Source organism: Stenella coeruleoalba, assembly GCF_951394435.1.
Source record: "Stenella coeruleoalba genome assembly, chromosome: 16".
Lineage (NCBI taxonomy): Eukaryota > Metazoa > Chordata > Mammalia > Artiodactyla > Delphinidae > Stenella > Stenella coeruleoalba.
The window spans coordinates 81,108,507-81,122,616 of record NC_137162.1 but is presented as its reverse complement, the minus strand read 5'-3'; the positions used below and the strand labels follow the sequence as shown (position 1 = coordinate 81,122,616).

Below are 14,110 nucleotides of genomic sequence, written 5' to 3'. Positions count from 1 at the left end.
CTCCTGTAACAGATTCTGCCGGACTTCAAGGTCACACAATTTTGCTCCATCCCACCTACTAGGACAACCCAACTGCAAGTCCATTTTTTCCATGTTGTTGGCCTACCTGGCTCTTCGTTAGTGCCACTTTACTACTTCATCTCCTTGTGTGGTTTAATTACCCAGGTAAACAGAAGCCCTTCCGTTAACTCAAGCGGAAGAATAATACTTCAGATGTTCAGACGTTTCTCAGAATTCTAAAATTTCTCCTTTGTCTTTCACGTCTTCCTTCTGGAAGATTTCACTAATGGGTGTTCATCTTGTCTAAATCTACCTTTGAAATCTGCTGACTTATTTTCATAAAACGAGGTCAGACCTCACTTGGTACTTAGGTTATCTTAGAAAAACGTCAATAAAATGGCTAACGTTAGACAAAATTTGTGATTGATGCTAAACTGATGAGGTCCCTTCAGCTTCCATTTTCAAATTTGAGATCCTACTGTACCGATCTCATGACGCTGCCTTGTTAATTGAGGCGGGGCTGAACTTCTTTGGAATCACTGCTTCATTTAATCCGAAGGCAAGGCTGCCTGGGTGTCACTCATTCCCTGTACTATTATCATGACAAATACTGCTGTCCTTTTATTATGCAAACAAAGGAGCTCATGCAATGAAACCTAGTTAGACCTGCTTCTACTTAACATTCTCCTACCTTCCTAGTTTATCCTGAAAAGGCTATTGCTGGGTAGCTTGGTAATTTTTTTTTCTCATTAGACTCATAGGGTTACTTTTGGATCATCACTTATGATGAAGACTTACGGAAAATGTTGCTGTGCACTCCCAGGAGAAATCAATGTTAGCATCTGGCCCTACAGCGCTCTCTGGGCTCCTTGAGGCCGTATCTCTATTATACTTAAATAGTGCCTAGCGTAGTGTCTCGCATGAAGTGGGACCCAGGTTCCATTCCTGTAACGTTGATTTGTGTCTGTGCCATGCACTCCCATAAATGTTTTCGCAGTTTTGCTGTGTTTAATGATCAATCAGTTCTTGTTTAATTGGATTCATAAAACTATATGAAGTCCATTCTGATATTTTGGCCCGATTCTGGATATCAGATTCTCTTAGCATGTGGGGAGGAGGGGAAGTGTTCCTGCCTTTTCCACATCAAGATGCCCGGTGACCCCTGGTCTCCTTTTCCCTTTAGTACTCAGCTTCCCTCGGTACCATCCTTGGTTCTTGGAATCTTGCCTCACCACCACTGCCATTCCCTGGGTCCCTGCTCTAAGATGCTGGAGAAAGGAGGGAAGAGGAGGGCTGGTGGTAAGGGAAGAAAGGATGAGCTCTGTTCTCAGTCAGTGTCTCCTCTGTGGGCGTATCTCTTAGGAAGTTGCATAGCTCTTAGGAAGTTAAAAACCTAAACTCCCCATCTATGGTCTGGGTCTCTCTGGAAGGTTATGAGTCAACCCAGGAATATGTGAGCAAAGACTGGCCTGGGAGATGAGTCAGGATCCAGCGAAGGCAATCAACACAGCATCCTCTGCAGATGGCAGCCTCCGGGCCAGTGGGCAAGATGTTCCTTGTGGGTCTAGCCGGTTACTAACTGGAGCGTCAAGTGCTTAGATGACTCAAGTACTTGGTGTCCGATTTCTTAACAAAATCATTCATAGGGTGTACCTCTGGATTATTTTAAACACGAGAATATGGCTGTCTTGTCCTCAAGGGAGGTGCTGTGAATTTTGGTCCCTTGCATGAAAAGTGCTATCACAATATAATCATAGTTATATGGGATCACCAAGGGCTTCTTAAGTTACTCTCACTCCCTGCGTGATGACATCTCGTCTCCTTGCTTCAGTCGCCAGGGTCTTCTGAGTGTCCGTCTACAGTCCAGAGCTTCTCTAGACTCATATATCCAACTCTATACTTGCGAGTCCTGCTGGATGTCTAATAAACCTAAATTTATCGTATCCAAAATTGGACTCTTTTTAAAAGTTTTTCGATTGCTTTTATTTTCTCCAGCTTTATTGAGGTATAATTGACAAAGAGCGTTGTGAGATAAAGTGTACAACGTGATCGTGATGTCTGATATACATGGTGAAAGAGTTTCCCCTCATCAGGTTAATTAACACATCCATCACTTCACGTATTTATCTTTTTTTTTTTTTTTTTTTTTGGCGGGGGGGACATTAGAGTTCTACTTTCTTAGCAAATTTCAATCCAAAATTAAAGTCCTGCTTGTCTCCCCAAACGGGTTTCGCCGCCATCTTCCCTTCTCGGTTGCTGGCGACTCTGTTTTTATTTCAGGGCAAAAACCTTGTGGTCATTCTCGACGTGGCCCCTTTTCACACATGCAAATGCAATCCGTCAGGAACTCCTGTTGTTTCTATTGTTTAACGTGTACCTAAAATCTGCCTCATATCGCCGCCTCTGCTGACGCCCTGGTCTCGGTCCCCATCACCTCACCTCCTCCTACAGTCTGGTCTCAACACAGCAGCCACGAGCCCGTTGCTTGCCATTCTTGTGCAGTGCTTTCCCATTTCACTCGGGACACCCCAAATCCCGAGATGGCTTTCCAGTTACTACAGCTGTAGAACTACTAACGCCCACGACTTAATGACGTACAACCGTTTATTATGTGCACACATTCTGTGAGTCAGGGGGTTCGACAGAGAGCAGCAGGGATGGCTTGTCTCCCTTCCATGATGTCCGGGTCCCTCAGACTGAAAGGCCCAAATCATCTGAAAGCTCGCTCACTCACACGTCTGCGCACACACACACACACACACACACACACACTCACTCTGCATATCTGAGCACGCCCCTAGCACTGGGTCTTACCTTGTACCTTCTTCAGGATTTTATATGTGAAGAAATTTTTATGTAGATGTTTTTCCTTTTTCTTTTCCAAAACACTTTATACTTTTAAAAAAGCAATTCCTGGTGGCGTGTGCTTCCAACACTGCCTCCCACCTGTCCCCAGCCGCGTGCTGGGCTTCTGGGTCCACAGCCCCGCCCGGGGTGTAGTGGAGGCCCAGCAGCAGCCATGGCAGGGTTGACTCTGCTGGGAGCGGCAGGGAGCCAGCCACCCTCTTCCTACCCTACCTCCCAGTAACCACTCCCTGCCCGGGGGCACCCACTCCCTGGGACTCTGGACGGAGGGACAGATGGACGGAGGGAGCTGTCCCCAGGACCCCACCTCCTCCTCTGAGGGGATGCAGGGCATGGATCTGCAGGACCTTCCCCCTGCAGCTGGCGTTTCTCTCCTGCTCTGTGAGCCTGCTTAACTGAATAAAATGTTGCGGCTAAAAAAAAAAAAAAAAAAAAAAAAAATGCGGGCTGTAGGCTGAGCCCTTTGCCCCGGCAGCCGGGAGCCAGAACAGCTCCACACAGCCTCTCGTGTGGCTTGGGCTTCCCCACGGCATGGCGGCTGGGTTCCCGGGAGGAGGAGCCAGGCAGGAGCTGGATCCTAGCCTCAGAAGTTAAACAGCATCCTTCCTGCCAGCTGGGGGAACGCGCAGCTGGGGGAACAGTCCTAGCCTGTTCAGATGCAAGGGGAGAGAAATAGGTTTCCCTGTTTGATGGACAGTGGCCAAGTTCTGGAAGAGCGTATGGGGCCAGCAATATTACTGTGGCCGTGTTTGGAAATAGAGTCTGCTGCAGTGGCCTGCGTGATTGGACCTGAGCTGTTTCTCTGCCCTCATCGCTTCTCCCCAGGGAACGTTCTGCTCTGGCCACATGTTGGTGAGACGCTCAGGCAGACTGCTGCCCTGGCTGGCCGGTCCGCGTCTCTGCCCTTCCCGGCGTGCTGCTTACGTGCTCTCCCCGCCGTCTCCATGCTTTTACTCAATGTCACCTTCTCAACGAAGCCTGCCCTGAGCACTCTGCAGCCCCACTCTGACCCCCTTCTCTTGATGTTGTGAAACAGCATGTCTGGTTGGGATATTCTGGGTTTGCAGTACTTATTCCAGGTGAACCAGTGAGATCTCTGCTCTGAAGGACCACATCCCCGTGACTAAATCCCCATGCTGGCACACGACCTGACTCATAGTAGGAGCTGACAACACATACTTAACGGATTTATTTGGAGAAAAAACTTAGCACACCTTAACTTGTAGCTTAGTCAAGCACAGATCAATAAGAGATCAACTTCAACAGTTCCTTTCACTGTATGTATCTCTGTTTTAACTATCATCAACGAATTAACCAGAACTTTTGTTGTCATTTCCATCTAAATATTTGGTTTCTTTTCTTTTCTTTTTTTAACAAAGAGAAAAGTACTAGATTTATTCAAGTATTCTGTCAACATTTGTTGAGAAACTAGTACAGACAAATGCTATTCAAAGTACTGGAGGTACAGCATTGAGTAAGACCGACAGCATCCCAGTTCTTACGGAGCTTACCTTGTAGTGGGAATAAATAGACAATAAACTCCAACTGAAGCAGAATAATCAGTTTAATCATAGCCTTTTAATAGTAGTCTTACTGATGCATTGATAAGGTGTGTTTTCCCCCATCGGAAAGGTCATCAGTTTGGCTTTTGTATTCTTAGAGCAGTATTTCCCAAAAGGGGATCAATGAAGTACTGTAGTTCCTGGGAATATTTGGTTTCTTGATGAGGAATTTCAAGGTACTTTTTCCAGTTTCCAATACAGCCCCTGTCCCTCACCCCACACATACATGTTGACCAAGGTGGGGTCCTGAGTGTCCCCCAGGCAGACACTCAGGGCTGAGAGCCAGGCAGCATGCTTTCCATGTACCCCAAGTTTTGGGTGTTCACGAGCCCTTCAGCACAAATTACCTTTGAGAATGAAGGTTGGAATAAAAAGAATGGTAAATATCACAGTGGCCGTAATACCGGTGAGGACAGAAAGGGAACAACATCAATAGGTTACCGCCACCATCCTCCAGAGGCATCTCTGCCGGCCGCTCTTCTGGGGCTGGAAGTCACACCTCGTTCGGGATCACCTGCAGACCAAGGCACTTTCACCCCTCACAGGAGGAGGAAACAGAGGGTGTCAGAGCTTGTCCTAAAGGTACCAGATCTCTTCTACATTAGCAAAGTGCCTCTTTGACCCATTGGGCCATAAGAGTCATCTATTCCTTCAGCGTTCGGTGGTTATGAGGCACTGAGTTTACCTCTAGCGGAAGCTGATCTCACAGCTTTGGGAGCTGAGTAGTTGATGTCAGCTCACTGGCTGCATCCGCTTCCTGTTTGTTTTTCAACGGAAGGGTCTGTAATCCTCAGCTAGCATTGGTGAGGTTCTCTGGTTAAACCACAGGATGGGGTGTTCTTCTCTCTCTCACTCTTTCCCAAACTCCCAAGGTGAGGGGCACAGAGCACAACGGGATCCACGCCAGACACCGGTTAAGCTGCCTTTGAAAACACGTAGTGAAAGGCATCATACCCTCGCTCCGGCAGTGCCTGGAGGCCTCAGACCCCTTCCAACGCATCCCTCCAGGCAAGCCGTCCAATGGATTCGAGTGTTTTCCAAACATGGGATGTTATCATTACTAGCGGCTCAACTGTGATCCTTCGGGTTTGGGCTTTTAGTTGAGCAGTTCTGGGTTTTGTTCCATCTCTGACTCCAGTTGCATCAATTTTGGATTTTTGTTTTGCAGAAACCAGTGTGAAGGTGAATACTGTGAAGTACATGGAAATGCTTGAGGATAAACTGCACAGGTAGGGATGGTAACTTCTTCATTACAGACTCCATGGCACGTCTGGATTCTTTATTATATCAGAATTTGGTGAAAGCAAAGAAAAAGGCTAGCCAATTTCTACAATAAATTAACAAAGAAAAACACAAAAAAGGAGTCCTCTGAATCCTGTAACAGAAGAAGCAGGTGCCGTACAGACATCTCCCAGAGCTTTTCTCTTTTTATAAAAAGTAAGTAGACTAAGATGTTGAAAAGCGTCTGGGGAGATCACAAGATTGTTTTCATGTTTCCTAAGAGGAAGAAGAATCTTCCTTGGTATGTTAAATTCAGAATTCATGCCTTGGTCTGTCTTTCTCTTCTTCGAAATGTCTGAAGTGGATGTCATGGGTTTTGACCCAGCTTATCTATGTTTTAGAACAATATAAGAATGCACATCTTAGATTCTGTTTTGAATCCTGAATCAAAACAAGGGTGAAAAATCCTTGTGCCTTTTTTTTTAAACCCGATTAGGAATTCAGGTTTGAGAAACATTAGGGCTGCTGCATCGTGTCAAGGTGTTTCTGGTTTTTGTGGACGGGTACTCGTGAAAATAAATCCCAGCCACCAGGATCTGTTCCTAATTAAGGAAAGTAGGAAAATGTACTATGTGCGTTGCTCCCTGGGACGCGTTTAGCTCTATGGAAAACGCTTTGCTACTGCTTTGGAAATTGTTAAATAACTCTTTAAACAGGCTATGCCTTAAACCTTTGTCTGCCAGGGTAACGCCATCGGCTAAAATACCGCTTCTCCCTTAAGAGATATTAAGGGGAGCTGCCTAGCTGAGCTCTGCTCTACAGGGCAGGTGAGGTGCTGCAGGGTTGATTCTAATGCTTGGAAAGCAAGTTCTTCCAACCACTGACTGGTATTACCCTGAGCCCTGTGCCCTAGATGTGGGGAGGAACCTCAACGAAGGTGGCCTGGAGCAGGTGTGGGGTGAGAGGGCTTGCAGGTAAGAGGCATCCTCTAAGGAAATGTCTCTCCTCCTTAGAAAGTAGGGCGCTCAGCTGGGTCGGGGCACTGCCCGGAGGCTGGTGTCCTCCTCTACCGCGTGTTCTGCTGGGCCAGGTTTCTGCACATCCCTCTTGATCTGAACTCTGCTTACCGTGTTTTAGCCGTAAGCATCCCACACGCCCTGCGTTCTGTTAGGTGAGTGGGTGGCAGGTTGGAGCTGTGAGACGTGGGTATAGGTAGAGAAGTTCCCCTTTAAATAGCAGCTCTATCACTTATCAGCTACCTAACCTCAGGTAAGCGTTCACCTTCAATTTCTTGATCTATGAAACAGAAGGGTGGGTACCTACCTTCCAGGTGTGTGCCTTTTATTATCCACTGTATATAGAGCACCCTCATAGTCAGCTGTCAGCAAACCTTCGTCCCCTTCACCTCCTGCTGCTTCTGATCTTTGCTGTCCTGATCGTCAGAGCTGGCTGAACAGTCATGCCCAGAACTCATCCTTTCCCCTCCAAGCCAGGCCCCTGTGCTGTGTATGCAGTCCAGGGAACGCCACCCTCCCCCCACCTGTTGAGGGCCTCCCACCTGGTTCCTGTGTGGAACCAGGACTCAGGTTCACTGCGCTTTCCCTCATCTCCCCCTCGGAGTCAGTCTGTAGTCCTGCCACTTAGGCCCCTGTAAGCATCCTCCAGCCCACCTGCGTTCACCACGCTAGGGTGGGTCTGTCTTCTCTCACTGAATGACCGTGAGGGCTGCTTTCTCCATTTTTCTCCGTACAGTGTTGCCCTTTCCATTCCATTCTCCAGGTGATCTCCAGTGAGCATCTTAAAGTGCAAATCTGGTCGTTGTGCATCCCCATCCCCTGAAGGATAAAGCCTAAATGTCCCACTGCAGCTCATGCGTTCTTCCACGTGGCCTCTGTGGGTCCTTCGGAATCAACCATCACCACCCGTCACTGCCCTGCTCCAGTCCTACTGATTCTCGTATGTTTCTCAATGCCACTGTGGCTTTTTTCGAGAGAGAAACTCATTTAGAAGGGAAAATGGTCAAGGGATTATTGTTCTGGGAAGTATTAGGTGGAACCGTGTGAAACTACTGATATCAGACCATTTCGACCTAGAAAGATGGCACTCGTTTACGGTGCAACCCAATATTTAGCGATCTGGAGTAATCTTCAGGAGGTCCGATGCTACGGCCTGAGACGGGCCAGTGTCCTTCCCCACGGCGCGCTGGCCCGTGCATGGATGTGCGGGCTTTCACCTCTCCCTTGCCATGTGCCCCTGGGGGCCTCTCCAAGCTCAGCCCTGACCAGCCCTCCATGTGTCTAAGCCTCGTGCGTCCTTCAAGTTTTAGACGTCTTCTCTTTGAAGCCTTCCATGACTCCCCAGGACTGAGTCATGTGCTTGCACTGAATTATTCTTCTTGCTTTCAAAGTGCTTCACGTCAGGTGTGGAAGATTATGTCTGTCTTGTTCAGGATGTATCCTCAGTGATTTGATAGGTCTGAACAGGGTAGGTGACAAACAATATTTGCTGAATGAATGATTGAATAGATGACTGAATGAATGCAGCCCATCTGTAGACAGCCCGGTCTCATTTCATCACCTCTCCAGCCAACGTGGTTGCGTGACTCACGTATGTTCGTTACTTGGGATCCGTCAACAGTCTCCGGGGACCAGGATGGTGGCTGGCCCATCCTCCAGGCTACTTCCTGAGGGCTCTTTCCATTGCTGTTTCAAGCTGTGAGGAGGTCTGGCCCAGATTTGTTTGAACTGCTGTGCTGAGACCACCCAAATAGAGAGGAGATAAGGCAGCAGGCTCTGTAACCCCTGGGCCGTGGGTAGCAGGGCAGACAGAGGCTGGGAACTGCTGCGCCCTGAGGTGCACGCAGGGGGGTTATTGCTGCCTTGGAGTGGGAGGCCAGCCTGGAGGCGGTGGAAGTGTGGTGAGTGTCGAGCTCTCCTTCCTGGGACAGAACTGCCCTCCCCAGCAGGCCGGTGGCGCGATGCTGCCTCAGTCATGTTTCTTTTCAAGAGGATCAACATCTTAAAACACAAAACCAGTTTTTAGCCCTTGGTGGTTGGCATCATGGTAGCTGCTCAATTAATATTGCGAGATGTTGACGAAAGCAAGGTGATAGATGCCGATGAAGATCTTTGTTACTTATTTGCGCTGTCTGGAGCATCGCTGGGCCTTACGGGGGTTGAGAAGGAGAGTTGCTGAGAATCGAATAAAATGCTTATTTCCCGTTAGAAAGTTGTTGAGGACACACTTGATCATCAGTGCCACGGCGAGCTTTAGATCTGGCCAGTCATGATTTTGGAGACAAATCTAAATGACAACAATATCTTTGTTGAGACCTGGAGACTCAAGTACTGAGACAAACCGGGGTGGGTTCCGTGTCTCCCTCTCTATCAAAAAAGTCAAATGAATTAGAAATTAGGAAGTAACTGATGCTGTCAGCAGCTCAGAAGGATCTCCTGCACGGTACGGAACAAAAAAGCGGGCAGATATTAAATAGGGGCTCCTAGTATATAGTAAACAAAGATTTGCCTTTTAATAATCTGAGTTATATAAAAAAGGAAATTTCCCTCTAAGTTTGAATGTTCGTCAAAAAGGTTTTTATAAAACCTGATTTTTAAAACCATGATTTTATTTGCTATCAAACAATGTTAAGGCTGCCAAATATTTGATGTACTTAAAAATATCTCAATTATGTTATTTTATGTACTCAGGGTATCTATTCAGTCAAGTATAATTGTAAATAGATCAATAGTAAAATCGTTATTTGTAAATCACACCCATAAACTCTTTATTTCTTATACAGGAGAATAAATATAGACATACATACACCTATGCATGTATACATCCACTTCCACATGTATAAACACACAAACTTGCAATTGAAAAATAAACATTTCACAGTTACTCTATTTATTTTGAAAATTCCCCTTTTTAAAATTAATTTTTGCTGGAGTAGAGCTGCTTTACCATGTTGTGTTAGTTTCTGCTGTACGGCAAAGTGAATCAGCTCTCCGTATACACATATCCCCTCCCTCTTTCTCAGGTTTCCTTCCCATTTAGGTCACCACAGAGCACTGAGTAGAGTTCCCTGTGCTCTACAGTATGTTTCATTAGTTGTCTATTTTATTTTATTTATTTATTTTTTTGGTACGGGGGCCTCTCACTGCTGTGGCCTCTCCTGTTGCGGAGCACAGACTCCGGACGCGCAGGGTCAGCGGCCGTGGCTCACGGGCCCAGCCGCTCCGTGGCATGTGGGATCCTCCCGGACCGGGGCACGAACCCGTGTCCCCTGCATCGGCAGGCAGACTCTCAACCACCGCGCCACCAGGGAAGCCCCTAGTTGTCTATTTTATACATACTATCAATAGTGTATATGTGTCGGTCCCAATGGAAAATTCCCCTTCAGTAACAAGGCATTGAATGGAAGTTCATGGATCGGGAGGAGGTGACGTTCTCTCCTTTACATCCAGACTTACGATCAGGGAGTGACTTAGAGGCTGGGGAGAAGCTGGCTTATTATCTGTCTATCAGGGAGGGGCAGAGAAGCAACAGACCTCTGGCAAATACACGTTGTTCTCAAGAAGAAAATGAACCGATGGAAAAAATAATCCAAGTTGTAAGTTAGATGCATGTACGTTGCTTCTCCTCGTTTCTACAAAGGAGTTGGGATTTGTGGATGTTTTCCCCACCTGTTTCAGGGATGTCCCGCCTTCCCCTTATCTACAGCCAGAGAGCCCGGAGGGTGGCTGCGGTCAGTTACAGGGTCGTGATCATTCCACAGACCCACTCCCTCGCTGCTTTCCTTTCCATTCCCGCCGCTGCTACCTTTGACTTGAGTCAGTAAAGCATCTTACAGCCTCCCTTCTGGGCTCACACGGTTTCAGCGCACTGTTCCCCTGCAGCCAGGACGACTTCGTTACCGTCCTGCTTACAATCCTTCTAGGCTCCTTTGCGTCCACCATAAACCCCACAGTCCTCATCAGGCCCCCAGGCTCCCCGTGAAGGGGCTCCAGCCTACTGCCACCTCGTCTCTGGGGTCCCCACCCTCACTGGGTGCCCGGTGCCCCAGACTAGCCTGTGCTTTCAGTTCCTTAATTCACGCCCCCAGCAGCTCCTTTGGGGAGCCCTCCCCTTCCCAGCTCCTGGGTGCACGCTCACCTCATGGCTCAGCACTGTATCTTCTCTGCAAAGCCTCTCTGGCTTCCTCCTGCGTCCTTCTTGGTTCTCACAGTAGGAGCCACTGACAACAGTCTGTTGCACTGACTTCTGTCTGCTTCCGTTGGACTGTGAGATCCTTGAGGATGCTCACTTGCTCTGTGTTCCAAGTGGCTGGCATGCTGTCTGGCACAATTTCAATAAAATTATATTTAATGCAAGAATGAATGGATAGGGCTTCCCTGGTGGCGCAGTGGTTGCGAGTCCGCCTGCCGATGCAGGGGACGCGGGTTCGTGCCCCGGTCCGGGAAGATCCCACATGCCGCGGAGCGGCTGGGCCCGTGAGCCATGGCCGCTGAGCCTGCGCGTCTGGAGCCTGTGCTCCGCAACGGGAGAGGCCACAACAGTGAGAAGCCCGCGTACCGCAAAAAAAACAAAAGAATGAATGGATAAATAGCCATTGTATCTTGAAATGTTATTTTCAACTGTTTGATTCAAAAAGTCAAGGCAGCCTAAGAAGATGTAATGCTCCAGAAATCCATTTGTCTTGACATCAGATCTCAGTGGGATATAATAGAAACGGGAAAAAAAATCTACTCTTAAAGAGTTTTCTCCACTTCTTCTTACCCCCGAGGTTTATTGTTTCTTCTTATCCCCGAGGTTTATTGTTTCTGGAGGTAGTACTTAAGCATGATATTTTGGCCCTGCTCATTTTTCCTTACAGCTGAACCTTGCTTGAATTTTTTTTTTCAATTATTATTTTTTGGTTATATTTGTTCACTTGTTTTATTTTTTAGATTCCACATAAAAGTGAAAACATATGGTATTTATCTTTCTCTGTCTGACTTAAATCACTAAGCATAATACCCCCCAGGTCTATACATTTTGCAAACGGCAGAATTGCATTCTTTTTTATGGCTGAGTAATATTCCGTTGTATATAGAAGATGTGGTATTTATTTTCTCAAGTATTCGTATCCTCTGGTAGCCACTTTTCTCAAAGAGGCAAAAGGAATATGCAAAAGGCTTGTAGATGGGTTACACTGTTTACTGATCCTATGTTATATCTTGTATCTAACCATTGTACCGGAGAAATTTATTACTGTCTAATGGCCAGCTCACATCTCTGGCTCGTGGGCACCAAGCCCTCCACCCTAAGGCTCCATTTAAACTCACAGAGTCTCTTGTATGCATGACTGATGGGAAAATTTCTCTTTTTTTTTCCTAGCATTTTTTCTAAGGTTAAACATAAAAACTGCCACAAACCATAGGCACAGTTTAGTGGATTATAGGTGATTTCTGTTTCTTTGTGCTCTTCTGTATTTCTCAAGCGAGTTTTTTTTTGGAATGTGCATCATACTTTCATAATCAGAAAAGAAAACAGAAAAATCATTAAAGTCTGTTTTGACTATAGAAATAGAGACTTTCTCAGAGGTCTTCTTATAAGGCTTTAGAGGAAACTATTAAAAACTCATTGGTCTTACCTGAAATTTACTTAGAGACATATATTTTTCTAAAGGTGATTTTGTTCTTTTTTTTTTTTAAATTAATGTTTAGTTTCTCATTATCTTGCAGTTTCAATATGGACAGCCTGCCAGGAAATGGTAGCTCAGGGGACTCACTGCTCAGTGACCAGCGGGGTGTAAGCAGGGAGGGAGAGCCGTGATGGCTGCTGCCTGGGCACCATCACCTTCCCAGCTGGTCTGTCTGGACGGCTTTGCCTTCAGCCCAGAAGCCAGCGAGGGCTGAGAGGCACACAGCTTCCTGGAGTTGAGAGTACTCGTTGGGCAGTGCTGTCCTGACCTTCTGTCTAAGTCGGCACAGTGTACCATATGGATGACATCAAGAAACTAAGGCACCGTTTCTCTGCCCAGAGGACGTGCCGTCTAGAGTGGGAGCAGTGCGCTGCCCAGAGTGTGCCTCAGAGGTCAAGGTCTGTCCCGTCACCGAAGGCACCTGGAGCCGGTCAGTCATGACTACAAGCAAGTGTTGATGACCAACTGCCCACGATCTCAGGAAGATGGGAATGAGGGCTGAAGATGGGGTCCCTGGAACACTAGTTTCCAAGGCAGCTGCCTACGAGGCGGTCCACTAGGATGTGGGAAGAACATTTTAGAATTTCTGCTTTGCTTTTTCATTTCACTCATTTAAGGTTTGTCCTTGAACCTGTTTTATATATGTGTATAGTAGTACATGCATACAATTTGTGAAACAAAAATCAGAGCGCGTGGCTGTAATTTTCTCACTGATGAGACAGTGCTGACATTAACACTCGCTTATTTTGCGATGACTGAATCAGATGTCACGTGCAGCGTGTGACCAGCCTATGCGGCAGCTGTCTTTGTCTTCACGTCCACAGAGGAAAAAAAAGGAGTTCATTGTCTAACAGAAGAGTTGGCACTCACGCACAAAGAAGATGAAAGAGGCAGAGACATGAAGAGGGAATGGGCAGAGTTACAAAAGGCACGGGGGAGAGGGAGTTTACAGCGTGGAGCTATTGGTAACTTCAGGCCAGAATTCGCGAGCCTTGTTCGGGTGTGCGGCCCTTAAAGGCATAACAGCTGAAAGCCCGGGAGGCTGCTTCTCCCAGGGGTACATTCCAAACTTGACCGAGCTGTGCTTCCCGGCAGCCTGGACGCTGCTCGCCAGCACCCCAACAGGAGTTTAACAATGACTAGAATTCTTTGGGATCCCATATAGAATGTTCTTTATTCTGAATTATGCAAGGCGATTTCGATGTTTCGGTGCACCTGGAACAACCCACATTGACCTTATTTCGAAAGCTGCCGGGGGAAGTGACTATAAGAAATGGCGGCCAGGAGATAAGCGACCAAGCGCGGGCGGACACCTGCTTCTGTTTTCCGCATTTTTATTGTATGGTTTTGCTGCTGACCCAGGCGTCCCTTCTCCCCTCTTAGGAGGCACGAGCCAGACACGTTAGTACCTCCCCAGACCCCGCTGCTTCTCTGGGAGCCCAGAGCCTCGCTCACCCCGTCTTCACAGCCTCAGCCCCGTTTTTTCTTCCTCTGCGTCTCAGAAAGGCAGATTCTCAGCTTCTTTTCCCTCCTCTGTTTGGCGTGACCCTCCTGCGTTCACCTCTGTTCTCAGCTGGGAGCTATTTGTATTTGTGCCAGCTCTCTCTGTCTCTCTCCCTGTCTCTCTCTCTGTCTCTCTCTGTGTGTGTCTCTCTGTCTCTGTCACTCTGTCTCTCTGTCTCTATCTCTGTCTTTCCATCTCTCTCTGTCTTTCTGTCTCTCTGTCTCTCTCTGTCTCTATCTCTCTCTTTCCGTCTCTCTGTCTCTCTGTCTCTCT

At 47.3% G+C, this 14,110-nt stretch overlaps 1 protein-coding gene across 1 annotated transcript in view; it reads left to right on the top strand.

The window, feature by feature from the left end:
- The window catches only part of DISC1 (DISC1 scaffold protein), a 347,726-nt gene that overhangs the window by 269,471 nt on the left and 64,145 nt on the right, over window positions 1-14,110 (top strand). The window contains exon 10 of the mRNA XM_079901082.1: window positions 5,596-5,656. Coding sequence (XP_079757208.1) covers window positions 5,596-5,656 — 61 coding nt within the window. The remainder of the gene's footprint in view (window positions 1-5,595; window positions 5,657-14,110) is intronic.